We start from the raw sequence: 22,218 nt of genomic DNA on the forward strand, positions 1-22,218 counted from the left end.
ATCTAAATTCAAATCAGCACGGAATATCAAGGAAAAAACCCCAAATGTGTGAAATGTCTAATACCAGCAAAACTGGATGGCGAATATTTCAAGAAATGAGTTCTACTTGTTGTATTATGACAAAAGAAAGGCATAACCACCACTTCAAGCTACCACAGGAGATAGAAGTCCAAACTGTCATCAAGTATCTATAGTACACTCAATAAACAGCTTATTCCAGATTTAAATCATCTGCTGCTCCTGAAGGTTTCTCACCTTTTTGACATGTTCCCATACACCAATGGGAGCTAAAATGACTTATAAAACTCCCCCACCTTCCAGTCACAGCTTTGGATAAGCTTTATTCTTACGCATGGCAAGAAATTGCCGTGGGGGTTATCACATATTTTCCACTTTTTTAATTCACTTTTTAAACTCAAGAGCTTCGCTCTTGTATCCAACTGCATCGCCAGATTGTAGATGGTCGAGGCGAGCACAAATTCCCCCACCTCTCCAAGCTTTTTCATGTCAGTTTATGTGCCAAGGAAAAGCACTATGAACACAACACTTCGTCAGCCCCTTTGTTTTTCATCTTATTTAAAAGGGTAGGAAGACCCTTGAGAACCCAGTGAGCATTCAATATATGTAACAGGCATGAGAGCGCTACAAAAAGTCGAGGAACAGGACATCATTCCAAAACTGAGCTACTTACTGTGAGGGGGGGTTGTTCATTTGTTTGTTTTTTAAAGATAAACAGTGGGGTTTTTTTCGGTCTGTTTCATGAAATATTATAGCTAAGATCCTTCTCTACTTCCATAAATGGATGTTTTTCTTAGTCTCAGTGGGTGGTCTCTGAGTTTTGACAGAGGAACATCACAAGCTAAAAACATAGGATGCTACAGAGATAGCCCACCTGCAGTGGTGGTGGATGTGAAGGGGGAGAGAAAAGGTGATTGCAAAGGCCAAAACAGACTGTGGTGGGGGAAATCAAAGGTCAGAAATGTATTCACAGCCCTAACAATGGGGGAGCCCTGGTGAAATGAACAGCCAAAAATCACAGATACATTAGGGGAACATGGGATGCAGACGAGAGGCGAAAATTTTAGCTTTTACTTATGCTGCTATTAGATATTTCTTTTTAAAAAAGATCTGAATAAGAAGCTCAGCCATAATGCCTGGCATTCTTTATCGTGTAGCTAAAGCATTTTGAAAACTCTTTTCTTTCACATTTCTATTTTATGGTCGCCCACTTAATGAAGCAAATCTTCCTTTAAAAGCTTTGGTGTGAACCACATGTCAATGCAAACACCTGCTACTACCTTGTGTATTGCTTGGTTTCTTACCTGTTTTCTACAAGGAAATCTACCACATATTTCTTCAGACAGTAGAGATGAGCGTCCATCAGCCCCGTTCTGATGTGCATTCTAGGGTGCCTGGAAAAGACAAAAAGAGGAAAATCATAGAGTTTTGCACGGCCGTTTACAAGAGCTTAACTTTGCAATTAAATCAGTGGACAGTGAAAAGTGTGCGAAGGCAGATCTGTTCCTTTCCATCTGCCCCTGGATTAACAGAGGAGAACAGTGCAGGCTGCCATTACTGGACTGTCTATAAACTTACACCTGCTGGCCCTGGGCTGATTTGCTGCGAAAGAAAACACCTTCTCCAAGGAGTCATTACTCCTGCTACATCTCCTTATGTAAGTGGAAATTGCACATTACTGGGCAGTATGCCAAAGTAATGGGCCCAGAGTGCTAAAAGTTACAGTGGGTAATGTCAGGGTACAATAATTCAAAGCTCCTGGCTAAGTGCCTGTCTTAATATGCAAGGCTGTGCATGTTCTGCTCGCAAACACACCAGCATTACTGTAATTTTTCCAACACTTCCTGCAGGGGAATAGGGAAAGGAGATGGGGTCTGCTCACCTTTCCTGCACTACACATGACAAATGACTGCCACAGCTAATTGCAAAGTGTTTGCCTATCCAGCCCAGGAAGATGGAAAAGATCAGTAAAACTCCCTCTCATCAGTAGCCAAACAATGGCAAACAGGGAAGTCTTCACTTTCAGACCAGTGGCAGGTTAATATTTCAGAGACTTAGAAATCTCCGAAAGCTTCAATAGTTTAAGAACAAAGTTTTATATGAGAAAGACTCATCGATTGCTTCTATTACTTCTCTTCATGCATTCTGTGTTCTTAGAGAGTGAAAACTCTTTTTGGAACTTGTCTCAAAACAGCAAGATATTTTATGCCAATATTAGTTTCCCTTCCACACACCTGTAGCCTCATTTAAAAGCACTCTGGCTTTCTGAACACTCACCACCAGCTCTCAGGACGCAAGAATACTCAGCGTGCAAATTAAACATGACAAAACACAAAACCAGTTGGGGATGACACTGGGCTGTAACTGCACTCACAGTGCAGAGGCTGTTGAGAGAAATGTCAATCCATATATGAAATGATCCGCTTTAATTTTTCTTCCTTGGATGCCTGGATTTCATAGTGAAGATTGACTGAACATAGCTTACCAGTATATTCCATCCGACCTTTGTTTGCTTATTCCAGAAGATGCTAAAGTCAGATGTTTGTGATCGTGATCACTTATTATCTAGTTAGCTCAGCAGAAGGATCACTCGCAACTACATGTGTGTAGAAAACCAATACCAGCACACCAAATATTTACTAACAAAGCTACTGAGAATATCAGGTGTTCTAATACGCATTTTTTCAGTGTATTTCTTAACTCGTGCATCGAACTCCCAAAGTACCTAAGTGTTCAAGTTTTTAAATCTAGGTGGCATTTCTTAAGCATGCTATTCAATTCAAGTTAAGCATATTAACTATAACAAAAGTATTTAATTCGCACTTGTAAAGGAAAGCTCCTATAATAGTAGTACGAGTCTTTGCAGTAAAGTATGTGGTACTAAAAAATGATATATGCACTTTCAGTAGATTGCTTCATTAACAAAACATGAGCTCACCTAGCAATGCTCCAGTACTGATGTTATCAGTGGCCCAGATGTTGCTGTGGAAGTCAGCCCAAACAGCAACGTTCCCTATGCAAAGAGGATAGGGAATCCACTCATTTTAATGAGGTCTTGCAGTTGGAAGTCAGCAGACTCCCTCCTGCTCTGCATCCCGAGGATGGTTTCCACATTTTGTGTATTTATGAGAGAATTTTCATATCTTCTCTGAGAAAAAGGGCTCCCTTGTATTTACATAATGAATATAATAGTTTATTGAAATGGGTGAAAGAGACAAATGGAAAGAAATGAAGCAATGAGGAAAGCTGGGAAAATGAACAAAACAATGGAACAAGGCAAGAAACATGTAAAAAAATTGGAAATGGATCCAAAACGGGAAGAAGAGGGAAAAATAGAAGGAAAAATCCCAAGTCTTAATTAGAAGATGACAAACAGATCGCAGTTTCATTAATGCCAGAATGCCAGGTTCTTCTCTTCCTATTCAAGATCTGGCACAACCTCCCTTAAACACAAGACAGGGAAGGCTGCACGGGCTGGACATCAAGCATCGGAGTGTAAAACGGGAACTCAAAAGATGCTGGTTCTGTTGCCAGTGTCTGTGTGGCTTTCACACATCCAGTCTCCCCACCTGCAAACTGGAATAACACTATTTAGCTCCACCGCAGGGTACTGAGGATTTGTGCGCTGGGTTGTATCCGCCTGCAAGCATTGTACCAAGTTTTTCTATAGCTAAGCAACTTTGCTATAAAGTTATACAAAATCAGCGCAAGTGGACAGACAGCAGCACGGCGCTGTCCTCACTGCAGCTCCATCACACACACACAAAACACCCCACAAAACCCAGCCAGACAACAAGATGTACTGAAACGCCACTCTGAGTTAGCTTCAATGTAGAATATACTAACAATAACGGAACATCATGCTGGACAAGAGGGAGGTCTCCCAATGAAAATCCTCTGAAATACAGACCACCTAAGTGATTTGCAACAGAATAGTCCCATAGATTAATATTATAATCACAGCTTCAAAGGTCAAACAGGCAAGTTTGGGCACATGCATAAACAAAGCTGCCATTTCTGTAAACCAGGCTCAAGGAGAGAATAGCCACACTAAACCAGACTGATAAGAGCACTATCATAACAAGCCACTAAAGATGATGCTAATTTTCATTGACTAGTGCTTAAACCAGTTTATCTTCAGGTAAAAGCAAAGGAGCCAAATAATCTAACAGATAACAGCAAACTCCATCACCATTTCAAATGAGCATCTGGTTACTAATATTGAAAGCCACACTCCCTTCTCATGCCTCTGATCTCCCAGTCCATCAAGTAAGCTTTACAACATATGAAAAATGAGCCCGTCGTGAGGAACAGCTGATACAGAGAGAATCGAATAACAAACAATGCAAGTACCGAGAGCTGACACACCTAGGCTTATCGCTCTGAGGGAGATAATACAGAAGGCTTTTAATTATATCATCAAAGCAAGGGAGAAGGTACTAGGAGGGGCTGGCTGCAGACGGTTGAGTGTTAATGAGCGCCGGGTTGGGTGGTTTATCAAAAGAAAAAGACTGGATATATATCTGAGAGGGTCACCATTGAGATGAAAGTTGTAACAGCCATTGCCAGAGCTCTTTAATGAGTGAGGAATGTCAAACGTGAACCCTCTAAGAATCATACCAATTACTAAATGAACTTCGGTTCAATCTAGCAAATGTAATCAAGCTCAAGTCATTAAAATACATGGTAAAACTCCCATTGGCGCTGCCACTATAGTGTCTATTATTGTCTGTGCTCCCATGCAAGGGAGGGGGCTGCTCCCAGTTGTAAGCTCTATGTGTTATGTTAAGTGATGGCAGATTTTAGCCTTAATGATGAGGCACCGAGGGCTCCCTGGCAGAAAGTCGACAATGAGGAGGCTCAGAGAGATCTGTGGAGAAGTCAGGGAAAGATCAGCAATTAAAAGAGCAATTTCAAAGAACGCAATTTAATGTGTAAAATTAGCTTTTATTAGCACATAATTCCACAAAATCCTGACTCGGGATGAGAGTGCATAAAGGTCTGCAAGAGTCCTTAGAAAGGTCTGTGCCCGTAATTCCTGACACGCCATTGTGAAATAATAAGCAGTACTAACAGGATTGATGCATGCTTCGTACGTGGCACTGCTTTGAAAGTGGAGCCCGGAGCTTTTCTCTCCCCGATAACCTCTCTCAGGACTTCCTCCCTCAGGGAAATCAACCACTGATAGAGCAAACTTCCCTCGTTTAAAGGCAAAAAGATGGACAATTGTTTAAACTGTAAACTAATTAAGAGAGATTACCACCAAGAGCTGGAGGTTCAAACCAGCCTTGCACTCCCACTGACAGTGTGATAATGCCAGGCTGGGGTCAAAATCATAAATCTGAAGGGAGCACACACAAAGCTTAAAGCCAAAAAGCCTCTCTACTAAGCATGGGATATTGCCACATTAACCTCACCACCTCACAAATAAACTAGCTGAGAAAGAGAAATCCCATGGCCTCTTTGCCTTTAACTTCATGCAGCTGTTGACGGAAAATATGAAGGTCTTTAACTAAGCTCAAGGACTGGAGGCTGTCCGTACCCAAACGCTAATCCGAGCAACGACACAACAAAAATCCAAACATCATACCTGCTATTAACCTGGCTCCTGAACCGATATCTGAATTACATCCACCATGGGCTTATGGGATATTAATTCATCTTCCTCTCCATCCCTCCAAAATAAGTAAACAAATAACAGTATGCCAAGTGTAAACTATGCATTCCACACTCATTTATTTTCTATTTAATCACATACAGCTCAGATAGTCTATTGCATTCTTCCTATCTCCCACACTATGTGCTGGACTATTCTCGTGTGCAGAATCGTGCCATCCAGTCCAAACACAGCGCTGACCCCCGACTGTCTGCATGGAGCTGGTGCTCTCATGTTGATACAAAGCCAGCGTACAGATCAACACGAAGTCTCACAGCAAAAAGCTGCCAGACCACCTTTAATGTCTCCAGCATTCCTACTTTAAAGGAAAAAAAAAAAGTTTACAAAAATTCCCTAAATCGCATCGCTCATTTACGGGACAGCTCTTGGCTGTAAACTTACTCATAATAAAAGACCACTGTTACGTTGGCTCTTTGAAAATCCCAGACACCTTATGACCTTAATTTTTTACGCCGTGCTTTTGGCCAGAAAGCTCCCGAAGCACTCGGCCAAGTGAACGTCCCCCAGGCCGGATCCCCGGCCCCTCTGCCCACTGGTGAAATGCTGCCACCTCCGGGCTGAACCGCGGCGGCGGCGGCCGGACCCCCCGGCTCCGGGGCCTCCCTCCCGGCGCCCCCGCCGGCGGGTTTGCGAGGGGGGGGGGGAAGATGCTGGTTCAGTTCTGGCTGTGAGGAGAGCGCCGGTGGTGCGAGGGAGCCAGCACGGAGAGGAACGGGGCACACAACAGCAATCGCCAGGGATTTCAAACAGCGAGGTGTGACCCTGGCCCCCGTTTCCCAACTCAGAGCCACCCCCGCACTGGTTCCCTTCCTCCAGTTTTCACAGACAGGAGGGCAGGACGTGCTTTGGCCCCTTGAGGAGCTGGCGCGGGAGGACGTGCCACATTCGCAGCTTCTCTGGTAACCACCCGTGGATCCATCCTTGCGGCTTCTAAAGAGACACTGCACCAGGAATGGGAAGTGCTTTCCAAGCAAGAATGTTTTATTGATCTAATGACCTAAGTTGCTTGTAAGCCTTCCGAATAATAAATATTTTTCATTTAAAACCTTCACCGCTTGCTATTTTTCTTTGTTGTGTTGTATTATTAATATACCCATGAGACTATAATACAAACTATGAGCCTACTTTTGACAAAAACATGCTGAAAACTTTTTGGTAAAGGAACCAACTTTCATTGAAAGCCAAAGATTAAATCATTTTCTCTAGTATAAAGAGTACAGGTTAGCAGTCAGAACTTGGGATTAATATTAGTTCAAGGTCAGTAATGGTTTAAATAAGCCTGTGTAACCTCCCGTAAAAAAGTCATTATCTTGGCGACCACACAATGCTTTAACATTAACATCTCTCTTGACTTCGATGCTGAACAGCGAGGGTGCTGATGGCTGCACGGCCAACTTATCCCATGACCTTATAGAAAATGTTTTCCTTAGTCCTGCTTCAGTTTCCCCATACGAGCACCAGAACAACAGTGATTTCTTGCCCACCCCAAGCCCCAGGAGTTCTCCCTGGGGATGATTACTGGGTGCAAGTGCATCCCCCCGCAGCACACCAGCCACAGCTGCTGGGGAAAGCACCTCCCTAAACTTGGTTTTAAGGGTCTTCTCTGCCATAGCGAGTGCTATCAGCTCTAGGAAATAACACAGGGGCCAGGTTCCCCACAAGCCCCCTGCCCCTTTCTCTCTTTCCCTGTTATCCACTGAAAATACAGAGAAAACACAAATATTTTATACTAGACACATTTATGCTAGCCTCACGTCTGCTGGAATACCTCAATTGCTATGTAGAAACTCGGAAAGCAAAAGAGAGAGACCGAAATGATAATAAGTCTGGAGTTTGGTGTGAACAGAAGAGAATACACTGCAATGGAGGGCGGGGACTGCCACAGACATTATTAATAGGTTTTACCCTTGAGCTCTGGCAGCTACTTGTTCTATACACAGAGGAAAAGGATTAATCAAGCCTTGCACGTAAAGGTTCTTTCTGTGGTGTGCCAAAATATTTAAAGCAGTATATACAAAGTGTAAGCCTTATTATTATACACATTCAATGTAATCATCTTATGCTACAGTTAAGGCCAGGATGACAATAAAGTAGATTATTGTGCACTATAACCAATTCAATTCCAACACAACAGGACATGGCTTAGTCACTTGGTTCAGATCTGGTATTTGAGCTTATTTTTCTTATGCTGGGCTAAACTGTGATCTAAGAGATTTAATCAAGCTTTGGGAAATGCTTTCTTTAGTAAAGGAGGAGAAAGAACTAAAAGTCTGCACCTGGCAACGCTAATCACTTCCAATTTTCAGCCCATTTCGCTTCTTGCTTTGTGGAAATTCACCTTAGTAAATAATCGTTCCCTAAAATCACTGGTGCTGAAAGGATGACAGAGCATAAGAGGAACAAGTTTTAAGCAAACAACTGAAGCTGGAGGATTGTACAGAGGCTACTGAAGAACAGCAGCTCCTGCTGATCCCTCCTACGCCAGTTCCCAAAGGGCTAAGCAGCAGACATATGATATATTTTCTTAAATCAAATAATTACAGTAAATGCATGGGAAACAGTGAAACTGAATACTAGGTCAAAGCTGTAGGTCACTAGCAATATATAGCTTAAACGCAGCAAGGCTGCCACAATTTCTTTATGTTACTGGCCTAGACTCAAAGGCAAACAAAACAGTGACCGGCTCATCACAGCTTTGCTCGATAAGGCTCCAAAGACCTTCTGTGCCTCCCGGGTGAGGTGGGTTTTACTAGCGCCTCCAACTATGGCCTGCAAAATTTGGGGATTTAAGGTAATCATACATCTTCAGACTACTAAACATGGGCAAAAAGTTCAAAAGACATATACTATTTATCAGCTAATATTTTGACAGTATCAAATAAGAACTTCATTAAAACAAAGCCCTAAAGTTAGAAAAATGTAGTATTCTTTTTGCAGAGTGAAAGCAGAATTTAAATCCAGAGCAGAATTAAAGTCAGACTGAAGCCACTTGCAGACATCTCTCTACTTTTCAACTCAAAAGAACTTTACGATTAATTCCTTTAATAGCTAACCGACATTTTACAAAACACCATTAGAAATACTATGAGATGATGAATGTAAGTATTGAGGGGAAAAAAAAGTCAAAAAGAAACAGAAAAAGAGCTATTATTACCACAAGAAGAACATCTACCCAAAGTCCAAATTTGCATTTTTAAAATAAGTAATTACAGTGGTTACAACCACACTGGATGAGTTTCTGGTTAGACCAGATTACTCATGATTAAAAATTTCCAGATTTGTTAATAGCTATAACAGAAGTTGCTGCTTCATATTACTGTAAAGAACTGAGCTCAACAGCTAAAATGGTTTCAGGAGGATGCCTAAGTTGGAGCACTATGGCATTAAACCCAACTGAACAGAACCGCGCTGAGGACAGAGCTGGATTGCCAAGACTCTTTCTCATCTTTTACCCACTCCTAGAACCTGCGTAACAGCTTAACGATGGGCTGGAGCAATTTCACTCCTTTCCAACAGTGATAATGCAGCAACTAGAATATTGCAGAAGAAAATCCTGGGGAATTGAATGCAGCGAGATGGCACCTTGAGTAGCAGGTTAACCTCCTTCTCTGGGATGGTCATTGCTGACCGAGAAATTTCATGCAAACGAGTGCACATGTGTCAACTCAATACTGTAGGTGAGAGCTGCCTTTATCATAAGTTGGAGACAGTCACTGTTCATTAAAAAAAACCCAAACAAACACCACATGTTTGAAGGAAAAGCTGTCTGGAAAGCTAATAAGACAATATTTATCTGTGAATTTTCACAATTGAAATATATATATATATATATTTAGCTGAAGTTACAAAGTCCAGTTTTTGGTCAAAATGAGCAAGTATGTTATGGCTGCGAAAAGGAAACATGAACACACTAGTTGTCTGGAGACAGCGCGGCTCCCTCCGGCAATGGAACAGGTAGGCGAGATGTCTTTAATCTAGACTGCACTGGTTCCCAATAGCAAAAGCAGTAGTAGGGAACCATTTTTGCCACTGATCACAAGCTGGTATTGAAAAGCAAGAGAGAAGCCAGCAACTACAGCCTCTGTTGCTTTTTGGTGCAGCGAATTAAACCTCTGAGCCTAGAAGCAATAAACCGGCTATGGCAACTAACAGAGCTCAGATGCCTCCATAATTTGCTCTTGTAACAGAACGGCAACAAATCCAATCCTTTTCCTTTGCAAGGCTGAACCCATGGTAGGACAATTTCATCTTGAAACACTTAGCCTACCAGAAATCAAAAAGAAAATGGATAGTGGATGACCTGGAGATTATCATTTACAGTTTTACAGCAACCTCAAATACTGGTTAAACAAAATAACTTCTATTCCCTTCTTGCTTGGAAGAGACTGGGACTATTTCGTCTGTGGTTGTGGACTGTTGCGGTATTATCCAATTGCATAAACGAAACTAGTGTCAAAATGAAGTTTTAAATGACTTGAGGTTTATAGGAATTAAAGAAGGAAAAATTAAATTTGAAACTCTGCTTGTTTACTAGAACTAATTAAATATGCCAGATTTCTGGGCAAGCTTCCTAGCCTGTGGCTACTACGTTACTGGCTTGTAAAACAGTCAGCAAGTACGTGAGTACAAAGCACAAATACAATAACAGAGATTTCGTGTACAGTCCTGCCCTTAGTTTATAAAGAAAAAATGTATTAGAAACAATCTGTAACTTTAAAGCCTTGTGCTAACCTTCTAGACTATATTAGTAATAAAAAAGAGCTAAGTCTACAATGGTTGCTTTTGCAGAGAACACAACCAAAGTGAACAGGAATCCTTGAAAGACAAGTTTACTTCTAAAAATCCCATACTTCTGGGCCCTGCTCTCAGAATAATTTGCTATTAAAAATTAAAGGGAGGTTTTGCACTTCAGAAGAACTGGGTCTGATTATTCACACCACAGAAGCTGCAGTCCCCACTAATAGTACATTTTATATATTATATCGGAATTCACTAGAAAATAGGGGGTTTTTTTCCAAAGAGCTGGAATTTCACATTAAATGGGAGCAAGGGCCATATCCGTAATTGTACAGTCCATTTTGACTCTAAACTCTTCAGACAGGCGCTATCTTTGCGTTCTACGTTGTAAAGGAACCAGTACAATGAGTTCATAGTCTATGAGGAAGCTATAAACCAACCGAGGAAGAACAATCACAGATAAATGGAGCCTCTGGAGACCGCCCATCTCAGCACACAGATGGAATGAAACAGAATAAAGGCAGCGGTGCCTCCATCACCTCCAGGTATGTAAGGGCAGGAGGAGGGACATTAAGATCCCGTGGCCTAAATGCTGCTCTTTGCATATCCTTCTTGCAGGAAAAGCTCCCAATTTACTTTCCATAGCTGAAGCAGCCATTTCTACAAAAGCAGCATATAACTGTTAATGAAGAAACACTCTTTGCTGCTTTGAAAGCTTTAAAATGCCCAGCCTTTCACAGCAACTCAAATTAAGGTGTGTTCCCACCTTCCAGTAGCCTCGCTCAGCTTTAAGGAAACCAGGAATTATACTTCAATAAAAACTCAGCCACGCAAATATTCTTCTATAAAAAGAGGCATAAACATATAACTTTCCAACTTCCAGCATCACGTTCATGAGGCAAAGGGAAACGATATAAAAATAACTGGGTTTTTGTTTACATCTCAGATTTACGAGACCAATTCCAGAAACTAAGTTCTTCCACGCAGGCACTGATTTAATTAGCCTGCATAGCACATTTTATTTGTATATGGACTTTGACGTACATTGATAAAAAATAAACAAATGTACAACAGATCCACACAAAATCATTTGCTAAGCTTTTTCTATGTCCAGGTGCAAGTAAGAATTCTCAAACATACTTTAATGGGCTTTTCCTTACATGCAAATGATCCTTTTTTAATCTATACAAGCTATATATGTTTTCAATTAAATACATGACTGGATCAATTGCCAGACCAGCCAAAAATCAAATACAAACTGAAGCCCTGAAGGAATTTCTGGAAGTAAGAACCATATAGCACAATAGTTCTGGCAAGGAAGGACAATCACCTCTCCTTTTGAAATGAAAGTATAAGCAACAGCGCTATATAAAAATATGCTAATTCAGCAATGAAATAACTACATTAATGAACAGTACTCAAAAATCATAAAAAACAAGTAACTGGTGAAAATATCAGCCAAGCAAGTAAGCACAAAATGATCAATTAACAGCAGAGCACTTGTATCTTTTTAATAACTGTTAATCTCAGTGTTGGGTCTTATTATTCAACCAGCTAAGAAAATGAGTTCCTCAGAGATGTGAGCCTGGGATTCTCTTCAGGACACAAACAGTGGCAGTGAGGGTGTCATTTTTGCTTAAGGTAACAAATAGGACTATTGAGAATGGGTTCTCATACAGTTGTTTCCCTGTACTTTGATCCACACTAGTACAGACTTTCTCTGGTTGTCCTTCCTCATGTTAGATTGAAAAGCTAAAGCATCTCATAATTTAACTGTTAGTGTAAATAAGAAGATATTATCCACTTGTGGAGATAACACGCAAGTTCAAGACAGTGCCTACCTGCAAGGAATACTTCCAAAGCTCAGCAGTATCTCCCCTCCCTGTAACTCCACCTAATTCTCCGTATCCGTGGCTCTACTCAGCCTGCAGCAAGCAGGGATCAAGAATTTAGACCAGTAAACTTGCATTTGAAATCAGATCAGCCCTTAAAAAGATATGGCCCCAACATCTCTCACCTGCACGCACTGCAGTTGTCCTTGACTCTTCCCCCACATGCAGAGCTCACATTTGGTTGTGGCCTAAAACCACTCCAGAGCAGCACAACACCTTCCGCTCATCCCCAACACGTCAACTGTTCAGCTTTCACTTCTTCACCACACAGCAACTTTTCAGGCACCAACCAATGATGAAAAACACTCATCGGGTACATGTCAGCATAGCTAGAAACCGTAGGAAACAGCAGTATCCTAAGATATCTAAGATACTTCCATTGAGACTTGAATTAACACTTATAGCCAGTTTTCTTATTGTCATTGTAGGAAGAGCTGAAATCAGCAATAGTGACGCAGGCACGTGGCAGGTAGAAGACTGAAGCCTTCCATAAGTATTCAACAGAACCTGTGAGTCACCTCCACGTGGAACCCAACATGTTTTCCCTTAGGAAAATTAAGAAGTCAATGGAGAGAAAGAGTGTCAAGCAAAACTAGCCTTCACACCATTGTGCTGCAGTGTGCTGTGAGCTCTCTGCCACTTGAAAACTCGCGCTCAGGACTAAATGCTTCTTTCAGAGATGCACAAGTTCGCATCCTTGCATCCGCTGCCTTCAAGATGGAAAATCAGTCAGGCGTGACTTCAAAACACAGAAACGAAGGAAGAGATAAAGCAACAGATTTCTTTGCAACCGATTACTCAGCTGTGCTTCCACTCTCGTGTTTGGCATTTCTGCTGTTCGTGGCATTCCTGACTTACACGTTCATTCCGCCTTCATTTACACATGTGACCTTTAGGAGGCCACTACTTAGCAGGGCAGTATCACCTTGTTTTATTACCAGAACTCATGATTAACTCTTTCTCTTCATGCATAAAATTTTAATTAAAAAAGTGAAGCAGCAGATCACACACAGCAGCCCAAATCAACTTTGATCTTTTAAAGCAGATCACTTTTAGGAAATCGTTGCCATGCTTTTGAAATATATGGGAAAAATGAAAGCGGTTAGTCCATGGCGCGATCACTTTCTAAAGGGAATTACTTTTCTACTGTGGAAAGTTTGCTATTTGAAGAACTATGAAAGATTAAGCCAGGTTTGATACTTGCATTTTGTTGGAACCAGAAACTGCTGATCAAAGCTGTACACACGGGTGACAAAACCACTGCTCTTATCTCAGAATTTAAAAGCTGCCATCAGGTGGCCAAACTGGCAGTGGAAAGCAGCAAACACACACAAGAATGAAGAAATATAAACATCAGTTTTCCCCCCCTTACCCAAAGTCACATGGAGCCCAGATAGTACTGTTTGTACACCGGACCTGGCTCGTAGCGAGAGCCGCTGGCAGGTCCCGGGGCCCCGCGGGGCTCCCGGCCCGGCGCTGCTCCCCAGCCCGGCGCTGGCAGCGGCTCAGCCGCCCGTGTTAGCTCAGGTGCGCGGCTGAGCTGTGCCAGAGCCGAGCCAGCATTTGGAAAACCAGCTCCTGCGCACGCAAGGAACCGCCTAGCCACAAATTTCATCGTGTACCCTTCAGGGGTTGTGCTTGTTAATGCAAAAGATGTATTTTTTTTTTTCACTGTGTGTCCAGTGCTTTTGTATGAAAAACTGGAGAATGAGCACATTGAAGGGAAATTAGAGAAGCAGAGTGATAAGAATAGCAGCACGTAACAACGTAATACACAATAAACCACGCAATAATACATTTAAATACTACTGATGTCTAACATGCAGAAATGCAAGTGCTGGAACTGAAAATGTCGGTATATACACGATCTGTAGCTCATGCCATACACAGTGTTGTATCAGCTGCTTCCTGCAGGTCATTTTAACAAGTACTATTCTGATTCTAAACGCAGGAAAGCCAACAGTTAACACCCTCTACTCAGAGCAGCATTTTACATTTACAGTACTGACGCAAACATTCATGAGTTATGCCCCTATGAGACAGCCGAGTAATGTTGCATTCATTTTAAAAAGCAAAGAAAGTACGAGAGACAAACATGAAGTGGACTTCTCAAGGCCACAAAGCCAACTAGAGAAGTGAGATCTCCTAGTATATTCATTACAAGACATTCTTAATGCAAACAGGTGATAGCACATCAATTCACACGGTAACTTTTACCCTTTCCAGCACCAGATGGAAAGTAAAACATAGGTCAGGCAACTTTTCTGCAAACCCTTTAAGTCAACAGTTGTCCAGAACATGAGAAGTAGTTTTTAATGCCAGCCACGAGGTTAACCCTGTCACATATGAAAGCCTGGAATCTATATAACACCCATAGTATCATAACTCCTCCTTTTCAGTTGACAACCATCAAGGGCATAGCAAAAAATGCTGAAGTCTACTGTTTTTCAGGTTGCTTCCTTCATATAATAAGTCAGAAAACACTCAGAATCCTGCATTCTAGAGCTGCCCTGTCATGGGGTACATCTAAACCAAACCAATGCAAGAGACGTATTCCTTAAATCTGAAAATCTACCATTTTCTCAAAGGTTAAGATATGGAAAAACATACCAGCAAGCACTCATTTGTCTCACTGAGCTATCCCCTCGATAGCCAGAAGCTACTTTCAACTATACTGACTTAACAAAGGAATCTAAATTGTATAAATCAACGTCTCGATTAACATTTTGTTTAGGAAGAGTTACGGAAGAGAAACAGAATGTAATCATTTGCTAGCACACTGGCTCCAGAGGTCTGGGAGCAAGTGCAAGAAGAATGGAGTTGAATGTGGGAAGGGTCCATTATTCTTTCAATAGCGTCTGGTGCTGCAAAATATGTGCTTGCATACTTTCCTACTTGAAAAGCTTAAGTCTTCAGTAGCTCCTTGGTCTGGGAAAATGGCAGGCACCCAAATGCTAACCCAGGGATCTAAGAAGGAGATCGACCTGAAGAACAATATTTTTCAAGTGGCCTTAAAAGTGAAAAATAGCCATAAACAGAAGTCTCATTCCCAAGGGGTTTTGCTCCTTGTGCCTGGCTGCTGTTCATCAGGTGCCATTCCCCCACACACATCCCCAGCACATTCAAATGCAAGAATGGAGAGAGGGCCTCTCTGAAAATAATCACACTTGCTGAAAGACCTGCCCTGCATAAATACCTCTAACAATAGTACAAACAGAAATCAGCCTTCTTGCCCAATGCTTTAGTTGAAATTTATGGCACCGCTGGCCGTGATTCTGTTATTACTATTCTACCTGGCTAAGGCTCAAAGTTGCAGGAGTGGGAATTCCAGAGGTATTTTCAAAAATGCTGTAGCTCATTATGGGGGGAAAAAGCAACAAAACACACTAGTTCTAGAAATGCTGTAGCCACACATTAGTGAACAAAGCTATATATTACATGTATATGCATACATGTATCAACACATGTACCGCAGAGATGGGACAGAGAAGTTAGGGACACATGGCCTCTGAAATGATATTTAGTACTACACCTTGGGAATAATAAAGCAAAGGAGAAAGAATAAAATCAAAGGGAATGCTGAAAGACAGTCTCTTGTGTTCTTGTAAATACCACCAGCCGCTAGAAGATTTATATGCAGAAAAACTAGTAGTTGAACTTGAATTTCCCTTGCTTTCCTAATGGTTTGCTTTGGAGTTTTAATTAAACGTCTATCAGGCAATTATTTTCTGTCTGAAGGCCCTAAATTATTCCCTTTTTAAATCGCTCTGTATTGACTGACCCAGATTTTTCCAAATCTTGAGCTTCCACTAACCTGAATTGTGAATACCACCTCCCACATGTTTTTACAAAAGGTTAAAGGAATTCAAGATAATCATCCAACAGCTATTGCCGACCAATATACAGGTATGTGGGTACATATAAGTTTTACTTAGAATGAGTAATTGTGCAAGGTATAGCATTTTGCATTGCCAGTTGACATACCAAGGTCCTTGCTTAATTCCTAACAGAATATTTCATATTTGGTGACTCAGGAAGCAGAAAGTCCTATAAGAAATCTCTAAGACAAGTGTATAAGAAGTTTTACTGTGTGTGAAAGGAATCTCTTATCTAATCTTCTCTAGCTGGGGAAACGGCGCAACGAATCTGACGGAGAAGGGAGGACTTAAAGCCAGTGAAAATTCGGAATTCTCAAAGCAGAAACGTAGAGGACGTGCTGCTCTTCGGAACAGATCTCTGCTATTTACTCGATCTACTGGAAGAACTCCCGGGGAGCAAGTCTTAGCAAGAGAAAGGAAAGTTTGCTATGCTCTTCATTTCCTGTGTAATTCCAGAAACCGCCAGCACAATGCTGTTCGGGGAGAACCACACAACAGCTATTCAAGAGGGAATTCAGCATTGTATTCAGAATGAATGGAAACATTTTGAAAGATATATATTTGCTGTGAGTCAAGTAGAACACAAACCCAATAAGGATCATGGGCACACATATACCTTCAACCAGCTAACTGTATATTTCTATTAATGACTTTCACAATACTCTTAGCAGTGCTAAACATCATTCAGCTTAGAGTTCACAGTAGCCATGAAGTAAGTGTAATAAATCAGCACTACAAATATTATGCAACTACAGTCCAACTGATCCCGAGTGTAGCTAATTTGAATGGAGAGGCTATCACTTTTATGTATCCCTGCAAGTTAAGTGATTTGGGATCTCCATGACCAGGATGAAGGAAAGGTTCTTCAGGTTTCTAGAATAAACCAGATGAATAGTTCTTGCAAAAATCCCAAGGGTATTTCCCTCCAGCCCACTGCAAAAATCTTCTGCTAAGCATGAAAAAGAATAAATAAAATCAGTATTACAGAACAGCAAGGGAACTACAAGTTCTGGCCGGGCTCAGGAGCCAAGATCTCAGCCCCAAGCAGAATCAGACCTTTTAAGTGAAGAGGAACAGTCACATGCCTCATTTCACCCTTACTTTGCTTTAAACCAGGCTGCTTCCTCCCCCTCCATATTCCACATTGGCTGATAAATTCCCCAACGGCGGGTGTTAACTAACTCCGCATTCCAGTCTGCTCTGCGTCATGGAGTTCCACATCCCGCTGATGAGGAACACATGGCGGACATGTGGTAGGGGAGAGCCTGACAGTGCGCACACAGGCAGGGATAACTCCTCTGACCTTTGGCTTTTTTTCTCTGTGCCATCCCAAGCACACAATGAGGAGTCTGTGCCCCTCTGTCACATACTGGTCATTCCGGGATTGCTGGACACAAGCTAAAACCCTAACGTTTCAACAGGTAGCTCTACTGAATACACACCAGGGCTGAAAACTTATGTTAAAAGCAAATAATTGATCATTCTATGCCTTGTCCCTAACCAGACTATTCAGAGGAACTTTTTGATCATATAAGTTACGTCTGGATCAACTCCGGTAAATATTTCACAAAAACAACTGGTGATGGCTGCATTTCCCATCAACTCTGCAGAATAAGCTAACGCTCAGCGTTGCTAAAAACTACACAGTGGCAGCTGTATTAAAATATTAAGACATCTTTCTAAAACGAACAGATCATTTGTCATCTTTTCAAGACCTAAGCCTGGCTTAGAGTAACAATGAGAGAGATTTAACTTCAGCATTGTCCAACCTGATGACTCACGCAGAGCATTGCGCTTCCCAAGTCACACGGATTCGGGGGTGTCCAAGCCATACAGTCAGATCTCCCTCCTTTGAAACCCCCGAAAAGCACAACTGAACCACGGGCTGAGTGCTGCTCTGAGACCGCACCAGACACACAGACAAATGACTGATGACGATCCATGCAACGTACATTTACTGACAATTAGAAACCAAATGCTGAACCTCGCGCTCTCTGCTTTTAGTCTTATGTGTACTGTAACACTGGCAAGAATCTTGCAGTAAAATTAAATCCGCTGCCAATAAGTCTTTCTATAGCTACAGACAACAGAAGTTGTTGCTGATATTCCAGAGTCTAAGATTCATGACCTCTTACCTGTACAAGCTGTCAACACAGTGTGACCTTTCTTTTATAAACAGGACCTGGATATGTTGTACATTCCTTTCAACAGCCCCCAAAATGAATCAAATAACATGGCAGCAGCAAAACACAATAAAATCCTGTACAAGCAACAGTATTAAAATCAGTAGCAGCAGTACGTTCTTTAAAATATAAAGTCAATGTCTCATGAACTGCTTGGATAGTATGTTCACATTTCCGGTTCAAGCATAACATATAAAAGCACCAAATTAAAATGTTTTCCTTATATTTGGCTACATTCATTTTAGAAACAATAAATAACTTAAAAACCAACAACAACAACAACCACCCAACCTCTATTTCTGAAGTTGAAGGCTACACTCATCCCAAACGTATTTACAGAAAAAGCAGAGCAAGTTGAGCAAAGTTTAAATGTATAATAAAAAGGGCAAACTTTCTGATAAAATTAGTGCCTTTCAGTTACAGCAACTACTCTTAGCAAACTAGGAAACTTCTGAACAGATATGTAAGACCTCCAAGGGCATGTTGAGAACATCTACTCCCAACTCATGACTCAAACAACAACTCACAAGCCACTATCTTCTTCTGCAATGTTCAGCAAAATCCTCCTTTGTAAAGAAATATGATTAAAGCTACACCAACACTTTAAAAGGGTGGTTATAGTCTGAGAAGTTAGTGTGTAAAAATCACACCCTCTTATTCAATAGATCTGGTTCCCCTGTTTTGATTCAAAGTCAGATCTGCTTGCTTTACTGGCTAAAATAACTTTTTACAACTTTCTAAATTCCTACTGCTACTGTGAAACCAATTCAGTTCTGGAAAGGGGAAACACATTCTCTTCTGGCTTGTGCATCTGCAAAAGGATTATTATCTAAATCAACACATACAATTTATATTTTTGTGATGGAGGAGCCAAAACGAACATGACTTATTTTCTGGATGCCAGTCAGAAAATTTAATTTCTATTTATGCAAAGAGCAGATCTGGAAGAACAGGAAAGCCATGAAGATCTACAGAGCACTCTCGAAAAGTCACATGTTGGAGAAAAAAGAAACATCCAACATCTTTCCATGACATTCCTCAAAATATCACTCAAATGAAAAGGAAACGTACTAACAAAAGTTTGCTAATAGTGAAAACTACTGATTTTCCCAACACAGGAACACCACCAAAGCCAATACATGTGTATTCATCTCGTAAACATCTGAGCCCAGCAGAGAGTTTTTGCTCCTGGTCTTCCCTGAGTTGCTCCTCCAGATTTTCCGACTGGGTTGGGTTATCGCATCCCTCCCTTCCCTACCAGCGGCACTGCTGGCGGGGAACGCTCCCGAAAGCACAAATTAAGAAGAACCAAATCATAAAAGTCCTGCTGTTTAATCTATTAAAAGTAATGCGACTCATTTTGACGCAGGTGGCTTATGAAGTATTCAGTCACATATCCAGCTAGGGGCAAGCTGGAGGTGGCAGCCCCCCTCATCAGCACAGCTGGATCTGGAAGAGAACATCTGCCCATGATCTGCTTTAGGATGCTTCACACAGTGGAGCATCTGCCTATACCTGTGTCATTCCCAGCCTTTCTGGTGCAAGTACATTTTAAAAGGGAAACAAATAAACCCACTCCCCGCAGGAGTGGTGGAGTATTTCAGAGGTGCCAATTTCCCAAGGAGGGCAGTTTCAGAGAACAGAAACACTATGGAAGTTGCACAGTGTTTATATATGATCCACTCCTTTAAAACAAATTATCAGCAGAAGTGAAAAAAAAAGGCAATATCCCTAGGCAACTGAAAGGAAATCAAGTGTATCAAAGTTATTCCTGAACTCCCATTACCCAGCCACTTGGCAATGCTGACTTTTAAATTTATACTACACCATTCATTTTTACTCTCATGATGCAAGGGGAAAAGGAAGAAAAAACTCCCTCATCTTACCCCCCTCTTTTTATTAAAATATCTTCAAAACAGATCTGTATTGTTACCTCAAGGTTACTAATGTTAGTTCTGTATATATTTATAGATGAGGTACTCCTTTCTGTCTGAAGCACATGAGGTAATAAGTAGCTGGAATTGTCATGGTGATTTATTAACATATTCTGTAGGAGAAGCCCTGCACCTGCGTCTGTGCAGAGAGAACACCCACGAAGGCTGAACTCACCCTTACACAGCCCATAAGATCTTAAAAGGAAATGCTCCAAATTTAGACCTGCTCCAACAGGTGTCTTTTACTGTCTCACTTTGCATGACCATAAATATCAGAGGTGGAGCAAAAAGCTCCCCATCCATTGTAATTGTGCTTTGAAAACAAATACCTTTGCTCCTCCTGAAAGCAAAGGCAGCAGCTATGGAATTCTCATCATTTCCTCACTCCTTCATCCTGCCAAGACCCAAGTCAGAGAGATGTCACCGGCAAAATCAGGCTCCAGGGATGAGCACATAACTTGATTTTTTTCTCTTCAAAGGGCCCTAAGCTGGCTCCGAAACTTCCCCGAACTGTATTTCTTTCATTCTAGTATCTCATCTTGCAACTATTTGCCAAAGTGAATGACATGCACAGGCTGTTCATGGGTTTTTATAAGCTCTCATTACCCGAACAGGGAATCATTTCCCTGAAAATGCTTTCCCCAGCAGCATTAGTCTCTCTAGGCACCGCCGGTAAATTTTGTCTCGTGGCCCATCCTGATGCACAGCAAAACGTGGCTGGATGGGTGGATTTGATGCTGTTTTGCACTTGTTTACGGCAGGGAGGATGCTACCTGTGGGACTTGTCATCAGGGTGATTAACAACACAGGAAAAAGAAAGGACCATTTTAACAGCTGAATGGAAAGCTTTGCCACATTTGCTCTGGCAAGCAAAAGATCCAAATCCAGACTCCTTTCTGTGGTGTAACACAGAGAGGCATTCTCAAAACCAAAATAGCTGTCAACAACTCACAAACCCCCTCATACAAATCAAAACAGCAAATCTGGAAGAGAAATCCTAACCAAACTGAGGAAGAGAGCAAGAGGTTACACCATGAACTTAGAAATCCTATTAAAATGTTTCATTCTGTAACACTTTCATTATTAACAAATGCCTGAGTCAAGAGCGAATAAATATTTAATACTCAACAGGTACTCGGGAGAATGTGTGTTTTCCCCTGTCCCTCCCCACCAGCTGCTCTTTTATGGCAGGAAAGTGAAGAGCGTGAAATCCAATGATAGGAAAAAGGCAAAGGTCAGGAAAAAGGTTTTTCTTCAGGGACTTAAATTAGCGTTCTATAGCTTTGGATGTTTTGTCAACACAACTTCCCTCCTATGAGGAGGGGAAGCCAAAGGTCCTTTGAACAATTTCTGTATGGGATCTAGATTTTACCAGTAACGAGATTCCGAGCTTTAAAGCAAAGTTCGTCTTCGCTCTTCCCATTCCTTTCACCACTCCCTCCCTGTTCCTCCTTCTACTCCCCTCCTTAAAAAGGGAGAGAAAAAAGAAAACAGCAAAAGAAAAGGATCAAGCACTAAAGGAGTTCTAGAGTTCATGTAACAAGACCACCATAGCCCTTCAAAGGGACCATTAAAAGCAAAACAAACAAAAGCAACACCCTCAAGATGTCTATTGTATTTCACAGAGGAACAAATGAGTGTACTGGAAATTCTCCCATCTTGCCATAAAGTCTGTTATTTCATCAAAACAAAGCCCAGAGATCAAGAAACAGAACATGGTAGCTGAAAGTCAGTCACTTCAAGTGATCCATGAAGAAAAACGAGATCGGGCTTGCTCTTTTTTTTTTTCCCCTCCTTGCTTTACTATGATGTATTAAAAAAAGAAAGACTTCAAAGATCGTTTTAAGCGTCGCTTTTGTTTCTCACATAAGAAAATCAGGGCTTGAGCAGGTCTAGACA

The 22,218-nt window shown here is 41.5% G+C and overlaps 1 protein-coding gene across 6 annotated transcripts in view; it reads right to left on the minus strand.

Annotated features, from left to right (window-relative positions):
• The window catches only part of EIF2B3 (eukaryotic translation initiation factor 2B subunit gamma), a 101,237-nt gene that overhangs the window by 51,061 nt on the left and 27,958 nt on the right, over positions 1-22,218 (minus strand). For all 6 annotated transcript variants that reach the window (XM_080348542.1, XM_080348545.1, XM_080348544.1 and 3 more), the window contains exon 6: positions 1,323-1,412. In XM_080348542.1, coding sequence (XP_080204668.1) covers positions 1,323-1,412 — 90 coding nt within the window. The remainder of the gene's footprint in view (positions 1-1,322; positions 1,413-22,218) is intronic.

Source organism: Nesoenas mayeri (genome assembly GCF_963082525.1).
Source record: "Nesoenas mayeri genome assembly, chromosome: 8".
NCBI classification, from domain to species: domain Eukaryota; kingdom Metazoa; phylum Chordata; class Aves; order Columbiformes; family Columbidae; genus Nesoenas; species Nesoenas mayeri.